The sequence below is a fragment of the Eubalaena glacialis genome, chromosome 1 (genome assembly GCF_028564815.1).
Source record: "Eubalaena glacialis isolate mEubGla1 chromosome 1, mEubGla1.1.hap2.+ XY, whole genome shotgun sequence".
NCBI classification, from domain to species: Eukaryota; Metazoa; Chordata; class Mammalia; order Artiodactyla; family Balaenidae; genus Eubalaena; species Eubalaena glacialis.
The window spans coordinates 48,339,445-48,356,337 of NC_083716.1; the positions used below are offsets into that span (position 1 = coordinate 48,339,445).

At 39.4% G+C, this 16,893-nt stretch overlaps 1 protein-coding gene across 2 annotated transcripts in view; it reads left to right on the forward strand.

The window, feature by feature from the left end:
* ERCC6 (ERCC excision repair 6, chromatin remodeling factor) overlaps positions 1-16,893 on the forward strand; it is a 70,028-nt gene that overhangs the window by 36,666 nt on the left and 16,469 nt on the right. For both annotated transcript variants that reach the window (XM_061196243.1, XM_061196253.1), the window contains exons 8-9: positions 5,322-5,457; positions 16,262-16,432. In XM_061196243.1, coding sequence (XP_061052226.1) covers positions 5,322-5,457; positions 16,262-16,432 — 307 coding nt within the window. The remainder of the gene's footprint in view (positions 1-5,321; positions 5,458-16,261; positions 16,433-16,893) is intronic.

Consider the following 16,893-nt stretch of genomic DNA (forward strand, 5'->3'; position numbering starts at 1 on the left):
TAGAATGCCCTAAGCTGCCCTGGATAGTTTCTAAGACTGTCTTCCTTTCCTTAAATGATTTCTGGGATTTTCTTATCTCCCATCTCTTTTCTTCCCTTCCTATTACCATGAAACTTGTGTGGAGTCTAATATGCTGGGCCTAGGAAACCTAAAGTCATCCCTGCAGTGTAGTTTTGGTCAAAAAATTAAAACGTGCTCTCTCGAGTGATGACAATCCTACTAGGAGTGAAGTGAGGGCTAATAATGAGCAGCAGCTGTAATCAATTAACTATCAATGCGCATCTCCTCTTTTCCATAATGAAATAGTGTGGCATGTTGGATTATAGCCCAGATCGTCTTTATTAAAATAGTATTGGTAGAAGTGGCTTCCCAGAATGCAGTTATATATCAGCCAAACAACTGAGCTCTTTATGAATAGAGGTGTATGGAGGAGCTTGGTCCCTTCCACATGCACGTGCCAGAGCAAATTGTATGACATTTTTCTCACAATTTTGTAATACGTCCTCCTCTGAAACTAGATGAACTCGGAGTCCTCCTCTGTGTTTATGTCCGAAAGAAAAATAGCCAGATGAATAGTCAAACGAAGTTCTGCATGAACCGGCATTGCTTCGTGGGCTATGTACATTTCCTCTGAACTCTTGCAAACTGTAGATTTTGGGGGCCTAATTTGAGATGGTCTTAGTGTTGTAATTTTAAGGTCAACGATCCCTGAAACCATGGCAGTCTCTGGGATACCAGGAAGGAATTTGCTGGTAAAAGAAGTTTTTAATTTTTGTTTCTTTAATGTGTTTTATATGTGTGTTTTTAAAAAAGAGGGAAAAGCATATTTACATTTACATGTGGTTAGTAAACATCTATACTAGTTGTTGTGTTCCCAGTTCATATTGTATACACTACCTTCTTTTCACTTTGCCATTCATATTATAATGATAGGCCCCCTGAATTTTGTGATGGAGAGGAAATAAATTATTTACCTTTCAAACTTCAGTTAATACTCTGAAGTCTTGGATATCATTTAGGAAATTCCTAGTTACAAATAAATGGCCTGAAAAAGTTAATAAACTTTCAAAGGTAAATGTTTTTACTTTGTAATTCCTGGTAAGTTCAAGGCTATGAATGGCAGATTTCCATCCTGCAGGTTGAAATATTTGACCATGGAGCCATTGGCTTGTTGTAAACTCATTAGGTAATCAGTGATAATCAGAGATGAAAAGAATTGTAGCCAGTTTGGTAATTGATGCTAATCACTGTAGTACATTTAGCCTTTTCTTACACTCATCTCACGGGATTGAGGGTTGGGGAAGGGTGGTGCAGTTGAAGTGACTTTTAATGGGTTTGATTGCCCCTTCTGTGGTTCAGGGACGATCTAGGTCTGCTCCTAGATTCCCACTCTGTGTGAAAACCTCTGTAATCTTCTAATAGACAGAGTGGCAGAAATTAAAGGGCATAATAATGCCAGATGGATGTTCAGCCAAAATAAAATATTGGCCTTAAATGACATTGTAGCAGTTGGCAGAGAGCGTGTTATAAAAAGAGCAAAAATACTTTATAACCTACAAAAGCATATGTACGTATTTATGTTTATTTGAAAGTGAATTTGTTTTTAAATATTTTAGATAGGTTTTGATTGGTTGTTTTCTAATCCCTGCTAAGTGCATATTGATGATAACTCTCTTTAATTCCCCTTGGAGGATATAAAGAAGTTGGTGCGTTTAATCCTTTTAGAAAGGAATATTGTCAAGGAAGGGGCCAGGGCAGAGTCATGCTCTCCCCAGGGAGTTTGAGGGGGCTCTTGCATGGGCCCTGCCCTTGGGGAGGGGCAGAGCATGGTTTGGGAATTCTTCAGGAAGTGTCAGCACCTGGCTTCTTGCAATCTGAGCCCATGCTGTGGAGCAGAGGGGGCAGGGGCAGTGACTGTAGCTGGAGGTTGGGAGGATTTAGAGTAGGTGGAGGCATTTTGTTACATTGGAGTATTATAAGGGTAAGCCTCATTTAGGCTGTGGCTTGTTTTTCTACTAGAACTACAAGGTATTTTTCAGTTGTGCAGATTATTTTTAATATTTCAAGTACTGTGTGATTTACTCTAGTTTACAAAAAATTTTAAGTTCAGGAATCATTTATTGAACTGTAACAAGAAAATAAAAATCACCCAGGATCCCCTAACTCAGAAATAATCTCTTTTAACGTTTCAATACAATTTCTTCCAACCTTTAAAAAAAGTTTTCATTTAATAAAGCCAGTATTTATTCATTACCTCCTGTGGTCTAGACATTGAGATCATTTGAAGAAGAGGCTGTCCCTGTACCCTGAAGGACCTTAGGAAGGATCTAGCAAACAATTACAATAAGGGTGATATGCGTTATGACAGGGTTAATGTGGGGTCCTAACTAGTGTGGACGCACCAAGGAAGGGTCCTTGACCTACCTGGAGAGAAAGGGACGGGAAGGGAAGAAGCTGCGGGCTGATGGACAGGTGGCTAGGAGAAGAGGGCAAGAAGGGACAAGGTGAAGGCTAAGAGGTCAGAGGAGTATGCACTTTGTAGGAACTGAAGACGGTGCTGGTGGGGGAGTGCTGAACCACCGGGCCAGTGTCGGGGTAGGGGCCCTGAGAGAGGAGAGGCTGAAGAGGTGGGCCGAGGTCAGATCCTCCTGGTCTCATATGCCAGGGTGAGGTGTTTGGACTGTTTCGAGAGCAGGGGACAAACATGAAAAGGCTCTTGAGCAAAGGGATGAGGTGTTCAGAGTTTGCTTTCTTGAAATGATCGTCCTAGAAAGTGCAGTAACCCAGGTAAGAGATGATAGTGGCCAGAAGTGGAGTGTTAACAGTGTAGATGGAGAGACAGGGTAACTTTGAGAGGGATTTAGGAGGTAGATGTGACATGAACTCAGTACAGGTTGGATACAGTGGAGAACAGGAGAGGGGCAGAGGCCCGGATTTCCAATTGGGGTACCTGGAGAATGGGTGACAGTTCTTTCCTTTGGATTAGGAAGCATGGTAGGAGGGCCAGGTGGGGAGAGGATGACGTGTGGTGCCGTGGGGACATCTGAGTGGAGAGATCAGCCGGCAGTTGGACATCCAGGCATGGTACTTTGGAGTTCAGGAAGGAGATTGGGGCTGGAGACCTAGATGTGCATCATCAGTGCAGAGACAGTAATTGAAACTGGGAGTTAATGAGATAGCATGGGGAAGTGTGTGCAGTGGATCTAGCTCCCGATATTCAGTATCCTCGTTGGGCAGAAAAAGGTAGGGGGTGGAGAATGACAGTTTAAAAGGTGCCAGTGACTCTGCTCCAGGATGAGTGAGAGGTAGGCCATGTGGGGCTCCAGTGTCCTCTGTCAGTCTTGGCTCCCAGTTGCCTCTGGTGGCATGAGCTGAGTGTGAGTCTAGTGTTGAAGAGATTCCCATAGTTAGTTTGACTTTTGCTTAGTTTTCATTTCATTGATATCCATCTCCTTAGCAGGACTGAGGATGAAGCAGCTCCAGTAGTAGGAGCATTGATGTAGCGGGGGTATGGGCTCAGACAAGAAAAGGGACACCTGTTCCGTGGTAACAGGAGGGAAGGAAGGCAGGATGGTACTGATTCAGTCAGGTGCCTATGGTGTACAGTGGATCAGGATATTTTGACTTCAGGTAAAAAAATCCTGGCCTCAAATTGGGTTAAATGTTCACATACCTACAGAGGGGGTAGGTTGTAGACACAGCATGATCAGAAGCAGCCCAATGATGTCATCAGGGGCCTGGGTTCTCCTGATGCCAATTCTTCTTGTGGTCATAAGATCTCCTTGCACTGTATTTCCTTGTTCACATGCAGCAGGAGAGACCAAGACAGGAAACTCTCCCCGACCTAGAGTGTAAGTCCTTCCTTAACCGTGAGCAAGCCAGTCTTCCCACGCCCCTCAGTGGACTGGTGATTGTTGCCAGGGGAACACTGTGTGCTGACAGGCTGCAGACAAACTATGATTCCGGCTTGTCTCCTCTTCGCCCTAGCCAGACAGTGGTCAGAGTCCCATCGAGTACATGCCTGGGAAGGAAGAGGGGATACCTGCACAAAACTGTGGTTCTGTTCGGAAGGAGAGAGGGGAGGTGTGGATGTTGAGAGAGGGGGCCATGACCAGTTTGCTGGCTCCCTATGTGTAAGTGAATTGGGGTGATTCCATAAGTAATTTGGTTTTTTAAAAGACTTACGGGCATCTTCCAGATTTTAAATATTCTTCAAAGACGATTTTAATGGTTATATTATATTCCATCTTATTTACCAAACCCTAATAATATTTACTGTATTCTGTTCTAAGCACTTTATAGATGTTGATTTCATCTTCATATAAATGGTATGATCACTACTGTTATTATTCTTATTTTAAGATGAAAAGCTGAGGTTCCGTTAGTGTGTGCAGAGCTGGGATTCAGACCCAGGCAGTGCTCCTAACCACCAGCCTGTGCTGTAGTAAAGATGGTTTATTCAGCCCTTCTCTTATTTACAGACGTTCAGTCAGCGCCCACTTTTTCCACAGTATAAATAATGCTACAGTATGTATCGCAGTACACAAATGTTTGTCTTGGGATTGCTTGGTCAACATGCGACTCTTGTTAAAGCTCTTGCCACGTAGTGCTCAGCTGCTTTACACAAGGACTGAGCAGCTTGCCTTCCGTTGGCCTGGGCTTTCCGGGAGAAACGGTCACTGGGATGCTCACCCACTTGTTTTTTATCACGTGGAGAAGAGAGCAGCACCATGTAGTGGAAGAGCAGGCTGCAGCAGTCAGAAGACCGACTTGAGGCATTGCTCCATCTCCTGGTAACCGTGGGGCCTCGGGCACACCAGCCTTCAGCGGCCCTGAACACTGCAGGATTTCTGTCCTGCTTGCTTCCCGAGGCTGTGAGATTGGTTGAAATCCTGTGGGTGAAAACTCTTGGTAGACTATAAAGCTTCACACCAATTGAAGAAACTCTTATGTTCACTTAGGTTAAGATATACTGTATAATGCCTTCACTAATCTGGAAGAAGAGAGAAAAGTATTTTTGTTAGGTAATTTTTGTTTTATTTTTTACTTCACTATAGACATTATCTTTTGATGTTTAGTAGCTGGTGTTTCCTCTTAATACCTGCACTCACTAACTGATGAATGGGGTTGTAGGGATTTCACTTGGTGGGTTTTATCCTCAATAGCTTTTTCTTTAAAGAAAATATCAGTAAATTTCCAAAGCTAGGATTTTCTTTTTTGAGCTGTTAAGTTTTTGTTTGTTCTTTTTTGTTTTTTGGCAGTTGATCATCCATATGCTGTCCTTCATGGTTGTCTTTTCTTCTTGGACATTTTGGGTGCAGGTTCGAGGGGTTGGGTCCGACTATAATTGTCTGTCCGACGACAGTGATGCATCAGTGGGTGAAGGAATTTCACACGTGGTGGCCTCCATTCAGAGTGGCAGTTCTGCACGAAACTGGGTCCTTTACCCACAAAAAGGTAACATTACAATACTTCAGAATCTTTTTGCTTATTTTAAAGCCCTCTATTTTACATAATTGTTTTTGCTTTGATCCATTTATTTATTAAGTGTATGTTCCTGTGTTTCTTTCTTGCATTTAAACGTACTGTTATTGATTTAATTTAGAGCCCTGTATTTTTAAAACAATTAATGAATGCAGGCTTTATCATTCTAACAGTCCATGGTGGTGACATGTTCTTGTCCAGTGAAACACAAGCCTGATACCCTGAGTGGGACCAGAAATCAGGGGGCTTATGCAGCAGTTAACTGGCTGGATTTGGGGCATTAGTGGCTTTAAACGGTTTTAGGAAAGTAGGTACAAAATGTAATAAATTAACTCTTAATTGATAAATGAATTTGTTAACATGCTTTTAAAATGTGTTTTAAATGAGCAAAAGAACAGCCTGCCATTTTGTAATTTGTACTGTTGCCTTTTAGTTTAGTTGTTTTTTGTTCTCTGAATCGTTGATTACCATTTAAGTCTAATCACTGTTCTTTGAAAGTTGCATTTTCTTACTTACTTGTAGTTTTACCCACATTATCAAAAAGGAGGTTTATCATCTGTTCTCCTCTGGGTAGCATAGATAGGTTGTATTATGCTTTTTTAATTCTCATGTCTGTCTACCATCTAGACTGTAAGCTCTGCAGGGTGGAGACTATGTCTTCATCATTTTTGTATCCCAAGGGCCCTATAGACAATAGATAATAATTACACATTTTCACTGTGGGTTTGCAGGTTTTACTCTGTAGACAAGAAGTGGCAGTTTGTTATGAGTTCTTTCTGTCCTGAGTTTCACAGGTCTTGAGTGAGGTCTCTGTGCCCCCATGAAAGCAGTGCCAGCTGAGAGAGCTGTTGAATGTTTGCCTCGCTCAGTTAAATACGTGTGAGCCACTAAACTTCAGTGTCTATAATTCTGCCAGTACCCCGTTTACTCCAAATTCCCATTTTGTTCATGGTCATGAGTAAGCAGAACTTTTGATAAAATTGAATCAGGAGTATCTATAATTTGGTGGCTCAGCTTTGGTGAGATGGAATCTTGCTTTTACTAGCTATTGTTAAAAACAGCATACTTTGCCCTGAATTTTAAATGATAAATAGAAAACAAATGAGTTGAAATAATTAATGAAGTGGGATAAATGCCGCAATCAAAACAAAAAAAAGTGATTTTATTTTTCAGCAGCATGAAAATAACAGCTTAGATTGTTTTTCTAGTCAAACTAAATTGTAACTATCCTGTCATCATTCTTGTAAAACATTTAAAAAAAAATTTATTTATTATTTGTTTATTATTTCTTTTTGGCTGTGTTGGGTCTTCGTCTCTGCGCGAGGGCTTTCCCCAGTTGCGGCAAGCGGGGGCCACTCTTCATCGCGATGCATGGGCCTCTCACTATGGCGGCCTCTCTTGTTGCGGAGCGCAGCCTCCAGACGCGCAGGCTCAGTAGTTGTGGCTCACGGGCCCAGTCGCTCCGCGGCATGTGGGATCCTCCCAGACCAGGGCTCGAACCTGTGTCCCCTGCATTGGCAGGCAGACTCCCAACCACTGCGCCACCAGGGAAGACCTTGTAAAACATTTTTGATTCCTTTTTTCACTTCCATTGTCTATTGACATTTCTTAATATTTTGTATTGCAAAGTCTTGTACTAGGATTCATTAGTTGATGAATGTCTTCAAAAGGCAAATTTTTCACATGTTCCTCCTTATCCTTTTATTTTCTTTTGTGCTTTTTCTTTTACACCTTTACCATATCATGGCTCACTTGAGTTTCTTCTGTTATTATAGCCTGAAGAACAACCTTCATGTAAATGAAATACATTGACTCATGAATGAAAATAGAATTGACATTGGTCAGTGTCTCTGTTGGTGAGATTTGCTTCCTTAACTTGCTTAGAGGGCAAACAGTTATTTCACTTTTGTTTACAGTGATTTGCACCTTCTGGGGTGTCTGGTTATGCACAGACACATGCATATATATATGATTGTTCATAATTTTTTTAGTACTTAATGGTTTACCAAGAGCTTTAACTTGAAGTTTCTTAACTTTTGAGGAAAAGCAGTAGACTTGTGTTTTTACTCTGACTCTTAACTCTTTGGACAGTTCCTTTTTCACTATAAAGTATCTCAGATCTCTAAAGATGTGAGCTGTTATGCAAAAGATCGAAAAGATGTTCTTTCGCATCTTTCAAACCATACTCTCCACTTAGAGACACAATCAGTTTATTATTAATGTTAATATCAGTTTATTATTTGTGATGACGACATATTGAAAACGTGTTAGTTCCTCTGCACAGGCCTTGTTATAACACTTGCAAGATCAGAACTCTGGCTTCTGGATTAAAAGACTGAGTGGCATTTGATCGCTTTGCTGTTTCCTTTTGTATTTGTGTGTACAGATCTTTGTTACCACTCCATGCACACCTGTTGGCTTATAGGTGTGTGTTAGATTGCAGTAGAGTTTACATTTCTTAATCACATTTCAAATATCCTGTCAGTGCTGGTCTGTCCTTTAAGCCAGCATGTAATGTCTAACTTCCTTTCCATCCTTATAGGCTGAAATTTCTTTTTTCCATGGGGGAACTTTCTGTGCCCACCAGCTGTCCTGTCTAAATGTATTGATAGTAGCAGCACTCTGGTATAGGGTTATTCAGTGCTGGAGAAAATAGGGAAGAGAAGAGAATTTCTCTTTGGAAAACTTAAAAAAGTAATAATGCCAGAATTATTCTGCTTATCATTCAAATAGATTATTTTTATTTTTCTAATGATTTGTTGTAGCTGGTAAGATGTAAAACTTTGAAATTTTGGAAGTTTTTCATTCAGAGAAGAGCTATCAAATGATCAAACAATTTCTAAATGGAGATCATCTATCATTTTCCTTCCCTAAATTGCCTTTTAGCTTCCCACCTCTCTCACCAGGTGATCCTATATTATCTTTGTTAATATTCTCTTTGGTTGACAGCATAATTTTGAATTATCAAATGCACACCCAGCAACCTTGCAAAAAAATATGTGGCTAATATTTTCAACCAAATGATCAAATCAGATAAAGACATTTTCAGGCTCTGAATCTCCTTTAATGGTCAGTCGAAATCTCATTTATTAGGAATCTAAGATTATCCTTTTCTCATGTTTTATGATCCTTTTTTTCTAATGGAGAGAAACTTGATATGTAAGTTGATTAATATTTATTTGTTGAATAACTATAAACATAACATTGCAGGATTAGGATTCCAAATCCTATTAGGATTCCAAAAAATGGATATGATGTTTTTAACTGATCTTGAAAAGCTCATCATTTTGTTGGGGAAAGAAAATATACGAAAAGATAATAAAAGAAGGCAGTTTTGTAATTCTTATCCCATAACTCACAGCAGGGGGTGGCAACTTTAGCACTGTGTTGTAAAGTTTATTTAATTATTAAGGACCCTTTTTTCAATTTGTTGGAAGATGTGTATTGAGAAATTTCTTGCTTATGTTCTGAAACAGTTGTCGCTTTATAGCTCTCCCACCTTTCCCTGCCTTGTAGGATATAGTAATTCTGTGGAATAGTTTTGATAATTCAAAGAGATTATCATTTTGATCCATTCATGGTATTTAGAGGCATAGGATTAGGAAATGTGACAATGGCATAAAGGCATAGATTTTATAATTACCAAACCAGGGTTGGAATCTTGGATCTGCCATCTTATAGCTTTGTGACCTGGCGCAAGTCACTTAGCTTTTCTGAGCCTAGTTTGATCTCCTGAAAATGGGTTGTTTTTGGTAATTTTTTGAGGATTTGTTGGGTTAATATGTGTGCACAATAAACTTAGTATGGTCCCCAGCACACAGTGTTTACTCAGGTAATTCCTACAATTAGAAACGAAGAATATGGTAGACATCTTCATCTCAGTACTTGAGAAAAGATGCTCTGACATTTCTGATTGATTCAATATAAATATATTGGAGATAGAAGGTTCACACCTGCTTTATCAAAAATATTCATATTCATTCACGTCTAGACCTTTCTCCTTCGTGTCTAGATTCATTGGCCCCAAAATGATACAGTGAAATACAATGTTAAAATTCTTTTTGGGAAATGCAAGGTGTGACTAAAGAACAGACCACAGGAAAACATGGCCATCTGATGCAACTACCATCACATGTTCTTTAAAAAGGCCCGTTTTCTGAAACACTAGCGTAAAAAGACTTGGCTTTTTAAAAAGCTGGAAGGGAGACAAGTAAAAACATAACAAATAAAAGTAGAAAAGGGCCACATGGTCCCTCAAGCATCCTAAATATTTTAGACCCACTCCAGGTACACAAATTACAACACAATGTGATGTAGTTCCCATTAACTTTCGAGATGGTGTATACACCTGATACAAGAAATGATAGATGCTATGCTTGGTCTTTGAGGGATATTGTAAAATTATGTTGCTGGAGCCCTTTTTTCTTCATTGTCAGCACAAATCCTTGTTTATTAAAGATTTAGCTTGAAGGAAATTTTAATTAATTACAGGTGCAGTAAATCCTGCCTGGGAAGCTGCCGTGCTGTGTTTACCGTGAATGGCCTTCATGTGCCTGTGCTCCACTCTGCTCTGCCTGCTGCCTGACAGTGTGATTTATGGCTGTTGTTTTCTACCAGTCCACTGTTTGCCCTCTAGGAGGGATTGGTCTCCTGAGCCTCCATAATAACAGCAGCACTTTCACAGACATCTTTTAATGACAACAGCACTGCATTCAGTAAGGCAGGCTAATTGCAGATGTACCCTATTAATTGCAAAAACTAGGAGAGGTTACATATTTTACAAGCTTTTAATTTGAAACCGCCCGAGATGATTTGTCTTAAGTGTTTGGATAGAGACGTCCATAATATTCAACAATTCACCATTATTGAAACTCCGGTCTAGGCAGTTATAGAATTCTGAGATTGAATCAGGTAAAAACAAATAGTCTTAGATGTGTTTTTACCCAGTGGCTGTTAAGTGGAGGTTATGTTTTCAACGTGGACATGAAAAAAATTTCTTACTGTTTTTATAAAAGCATCTTTGATTCTTATCATCATACATCTTTTTGAATATGGTAGAAATTTTGTATTTCTATAGTTAACGTTACAGAATTTTCCAAATAAACTTCAATTCTTAGACATGTCAAAGAAGCTAGACATCACTCTGGTGGTATGTATTTGAGAGGCATGGCATCTCGCTTGTTTAACTGTGGTAAAGTGATGTCCAAAATCCAGGGTGGCGTTCCTTGGAGGGTGGTGGAATGGCTGTGGTGAGTCACTGCATCTAGCAGTTAGGAGTTCCAGGGTCATGAGCAAGTAGATCCACATGGGCAGGGTTTGGCTGTGATCCAGCAGACATTTTATAAATGTGAGTGGTAATTTCACTTCTGCTGTATTTCAGGCCCCAAACAGTTGTCGTTGTTTTACTCCCATTTCTCTCTGGGCACATAGCTCTGTGCCTGGAGTAGCACAGGGCACGGGGCATTCCTGTGTGTCAGTTTGCTGTCGTTGCACGCCCTACCTGCTTCATGACTTCTGGCAGCCACTGCTGTCCCAGGAGGAGGAAGAGATGGGGATAGAGTTGGGATAGCTGCCTGCCCAGAATCTCAGTGGAAAATTCAGATGTGGAGGAGCTATTGAAATCAGCTCTGGCTTCTAAAAGTCTCAGGACTGGTGGGATGTGTTCGAGGTGGAGCAGTGCATCTCTGGACAGCCTGCTTTTCCTCACTGGACACTGGACACTAGCCACTGTGGCAGAGCCGGTGGCAGTGGAATAGCAGTGTAGTCAGGGAGAAGTGGGTAAGGTGAGGCATGGGAGAGTCTATACGTGTGTTTGTAAGGCTGTGAGCCTTGAGGTATTTAGTGCTGCATTCATCATAAGGTTAAAAAAAAAAAAAAGTCAGGAAATGGTTAAATCGGGTGTGGCCCTCGATATAGTATTGCGTAGGTACGGAAGATCATGAATAGGAAGATGGCAAAACAGTAGTCATATTAATAATACAGCTGTCACCTGTTGAACCTTTACTAGTACCAGGTGTTGTAGCTCTTAACTCTGAAGTTTTGAGTATATTATGACATGAGAAAAGTTTCTCTTTTCCTCTTTCAAAATTTTCTTGGCCATTGTTACACCCTTTTATATTCTATTGAATTAAAAAATATTTTAACCCTTGTTTATTAAGATAATATTTTTTAAGATGTTGAATTTTATAAAATTTGTATGACTATGGTTACATGAATTATTGTATTTGTTTTCCTAATATTTAGCTATTCTTCTATTTCTGTGATGCCTTGTTAGCTTCGTATAGTGCTAGATTTTATTTATAAAGTAAGGAATCTCTAGTTGGGGAGTACACACACTGTGTGAGTATGTTGCTTCTGTCAGTTTTGAAAACAGGGTTTTGCTAGCCTTCTATCTTTTTCTGCATTTTGGAACCGTTTAAATAACAGGATTGATTCCTACTTCACTCGTAAAGCCCTTTGGGTCTAGTAGACTTCTGGTGGGAAAACCATAACATCCTTTTCAAGTCCTTCAGTATTGGTCTGATTGGTTTGTCTCATTTTTCTTGGGTCCATTTTGGTAATGTTCAGATTCTCTGTCAAAGTTCAGATTCTTTGGCATTGGATTGCACGTGGCCTTGGCTAACATTTTGTGTTCTCGGCCTCTGCGGTGACTCCTTTAATGTTTTTCATGCTGCCCATCTGAGTCTGTTCTTCGGGCTGACTTTCCAGAGGTCTGTCTGTTTTTTGGTCTTTTCAAAGAGTTACTTAGTTTTTTTCTTTATCAATTCTACCAGGTTTTGTCCTTAAGCTTCACTGATTTTTGTTTTTATCTTACTGTCTCACTGTCTTTATTTAGCCAATTGTATTGGCTGCTTGGTTTGATTTCAGCCTCAGTAGGGTGTGGGGAATGAGTATCTTTGTGTGGGTTAAGACTCTGCTGAGAGCTATTAAAAGGAGCTCACTGATGGAGAGACTCAGATCCTTTGGATCCTAACTATAAACTTTTAGTTGCCTTTAGTCTTCCTCTGTCTCTTCTGACTGTCGAACTCTGAGAAGCTGTGGCCGTGTCCCCTGCCGGCTGTGGATGTGCCACTTTGCCAGCACCGCTCTAAGGGCTGTGCCTTGGGTTCTGGTGCAGTGCTCTGGGCAGGCAGGTAAACGCCTGGCTCTTCTCTCTAGTGTGTTGTCTCCTAAAAATACAAAAGAAGCACTCCTTTTCCTGTTCACTTCTTATTGTCTGATGTTTGTATTTCTGATCCTGCCCTGTTTCTGTTTGCATTTCCTTGGGATATCTTTAATAGTTCCCATACTCTTAACTCTCAGCACCAGTCTAGTTTGGGTCGCATCTCTTAAACACAAGGCCAGGTTTTGGCTGTACTTTACTAGTGGAAAGGGTCACTGCTGACAGCCCACTGTCACGTGGAGACCCTGACATAAATGTTAGGTCTGAAACCAGCTATCTTATTTTCTGTTTATTGTATTTTCTGCTTTTTATATTTTCTTAATTCTTTTTCTATTTCCTATTAGAAAATTTTCTATTCCTATATCTGTTTTTTTCCTGATAGTTCTACAGTCTATCACTTTTCTGGTATTTATGCTGAAGTAGCAACTATTAATCAATAAATGGGCTTAAATTTTTAATGAATGTATTTCAGTCTGTTTTTCTGTCATGATAAAGAATTGAACAGTATTCATCACCTGTGCCCCATTCTACCATTGATAAGGTGGGATTTTTAGTACACTCTTAATTTCCTCTGTTCTCACTCTAGGTTTTGTTAAACTGGAATTATAATCATGCAAAAATACATCCCTTTTTATATTTTAGATAATTTCATAACAGTTTCATTAGTACTTAAAACAATGTTTTAATATTAATTATTGTTTTAATAATTTAAGAATGGTAGGTATATTACATGTAATCTTCCCTTAAAAATATTTTCTTTTATAGTAAAGTAAGAGGCAGTGTTGCCTAATATTTAGTTAATATTAGCTTTGGAGTTGGCTGCTTTTCTATGCTCAAATCCTACCACCACTTTACCAGCTATGTGACCTGAGAATATTATTTACTATCTCTAAGCCACAGTTTTCCCCTCTGTAAACTGGGGGTAAGGACCTCTGTCCTCTCTCAGAGTTGCTGTGAGTACTCAGTCTGTGATGAGCATGGGGCGGGGAGCTCTGCTGCCTGCTCTTGTGCAGAGTGCGGGGTCCTGAGCACCTTTCTTCTCCCACCAGGGAAAGGAGCTGCATTCTTTTAGTGACCGCACCCCTGCACCGGCTGGAGGTAGCATGCTGTTCTTAGGCCATCTCTTGCTGGTTTATTTTCTGTCCTTGCCGAGCTAAAGGTGGAATTTGTTATTTTTTTCTGTCAAGCATGACTGCTAATTTGGATCAATGCAGAATTCCAGGGTCTTTGCTTTCCCCTTAGAATTATGGAAAGATTTGCCCTTCGTTTTCTGACATATTTAGTGTTGCAGAAAAGATATCCAACGCAGGTAGTCTTTTTCCTTTGCAGGGAATCTTTTTACAGTCTGTTTTGTTCTGGCTAGAAGCTACAGCATTTTCTTGTTTTCCCTTGTTTTTGGGATTCAGACATCTTAACAGGTTTGTACGCAGGTGTATGGCTGTTTCGGTGTTTTGTTCTATACACTCTAGTCTCTCCTCAGAAGTTTTTTCTATTATTTTTAAAATCACTTCTTTTATATCCTTTGTACTCTGTCCTTCTTGAATTCATGTTATACATCATTAGAGCTCCTGGGTTTGTCTTTCTTGTCTCCTTGGCTTTTCTCTCATTTTCTTTCGTTTTATAAAAAAAACGTTTTCCATCTACCGTGTTGTTTTCAGTTTAACAAGGATTGACACAAAGGATGTTTTGGAAAAATAAAAATTGGGTAAGTGTTTACATGTTATACGTTTTTCTGGTCTTCTTATGAGCCCTCCTCCCCCACAGTAGTGGACATACTAGTCAGTGTTTACGACTTACAGATTAATGAAACATAAACTTCACTGCTGATAATGTATAATTCTGTTGTATGTATTATGTTTGTGTACATATTTATAAAGTGCCTTAGATTGCATCATGATTGAAAGGTTGATTTTTTTTAAAATTTTTAAACATTTTATTATATTTATTTTTCCCTCCAGTTTTATTGAGATATAATTGACATACAGCACTGTAGAAGTTTGAGGTGTACAGCATAATTATTTGAGATACATACACATGAAATAATTATCACAGTAAGCTTAGCGAACATTCATCCTCTCATATAGATACAAAATTAAAGGAATAGAAAAAAATTTCCTTGTGATGAAAACTCTAGAGTTTACTCTCTTAACTTTCATACCTAACATACAGGAGTGTTAATTATATTTATCACGTGTACATTACATCCCTAGTACTTAGCTTATAACTGGAAGTTTGTACCTTTTGATTGCCTTCATCCAATTCCTCCTCCCCCCCATCTTCCACCTCTGGTAACCGCAACTATGATCTCTTTTTCTATGAGTTTGTTTTTGAAGTATAATTGACCTATAACACTATGTTAATTCCTGTTACACAACATAGTAATTCAATATTTCTATAGGTTTCAAAATGATCTTCATGATAAGTCTAATTATTATATGTTACCATACAAAGATATTGTATAGTTATTGACTACATTCCCCCGCACTGTACATTTCACCCTTGACTCATTTATTTTGCAACTGGAAGTTTGTACCGCTTAATCTCCCTCACCTATTTCTTCCCTGCCCATCCCCTGTTTGTTCCTGGTATCTATGGCTACTTCTTTCTTTTCTTTTCTTTTTTTAACATCTTTATTGGAGTATAATTGCTTTACAATGGTGTGTTAGTTTCTGCTGTATAACAGAGTGAATCAGCTATACATACATATATCCCCATATCTCATCCCTCTTGCGTCTCCCTCCCACCTTCCCTATCCCACCCCTCTAGGTGGTCACAAAGCACCGAGCAGATCTCCCTGTGCTATGTGGCTGCTTCCCACTAGCTCTCTATTTTACATTTGGTAGTGTATATATGTCCATGCCACTCTCTCACTTTGTCCCAGCTTACCCTTCCCACTCCCCGTGTCCTCAAGTCCATTCTCTACATCTGCGTGTTTATTCCTGTCCTGCCCCGAGGTTCTTCAGAACCATTTTTTTTTAGATTCCATATATATGTGTTAGCATATGGTATTTGTTTTTCTCTTTCTGACTGACTTCACTCTGTATGACAGACTCTTGGTCCATCCACCTCACTACAAATAACTCAATTTTGTTTCTTTTTATGGCTGAGTAATATTCCATTGTATATATGTGCCACAGCTTCTTTATCCATTCATCTGTCGATGAACACTTAGGTCGCTTCCATGTCCTGGCTATCGTAAACAGAGCTGCAATGAACATTGTGGTACATGACTCTTTTTGAATTATGGTTTTCTCAGGGTATATGCCCAGTAGTGGGATTGCTGGGTCGTATGGTAGTTCTATTTTTAGTTTTTTAAGGAACCTCCATACTGTTCTCCATAGTGGTTGTATCAATTTACATTCCCACCAACAGTGCAGGAGGGTTCCCTTTTCTCCACATGAAAGGTTGATTTTATTTATTTATTTTTTTGGCCATGCCACGTGGCATGTGGGATTTTAGTTTCCCGACCAGGGATTATACCCGTGCTCCTTGCATTGGAAGCAGGGAGTCTTAACCACTGGACCTCCAGGGAAGTCCTTAAAAGGTTGATTTTAAGAGTCATGCTCATTTAACTTCTTATTTAAAACTGGCTTTACCATTTTGTCATCATTTTAGGAGAAACTAATTCAAGATATTGCTCATTGTCATGGAATTTTGATCACTTCTTACTCCTACGTTCGACTGATGCAAGATGATATTAGCAGGCATGACTGGCACTATGTGATCTTGGACGAAGGACACAAAATTCGGAATCCAAATGCTGCCATCACTCTTGCTTGCAAACAGGTGTGACCTCTTATAACAAGGAGGGTTTCCAGGTGGATAATATTTAATTGAGAATAAACTCTGCTTTTAGTAACAGACTTATTGAATCTTTCCTTGTGCTTTTGCATAAGGAATTTGAAATACACATTTTGCCTTAATGCAGAACACTTTTCATTCTTGCACTTCATCATGTTTTCTAAAATTCTAATTGTTCATATTACTTAATGTCTCTTGTAGGGATCAGTTGTTAGAATGTAACCAAATCCAACTCTAGTCCATAGTCTTCAGCTTGAACAGTAAGAAAAATTCTCCCCTATATATATATTTTTTAATCTATGTGTAATTGAAGAATTAAAGTTGCATAAAATGTCTACGTTTTAGAGGAGACCAAAATAATATGTAGTTGTGTTAAATAATAAGATTGCATGGGAGTGTTTTGGGGTAGGGTTGGTGATCATCTGCTAAAGGTGAATTTAACAGAA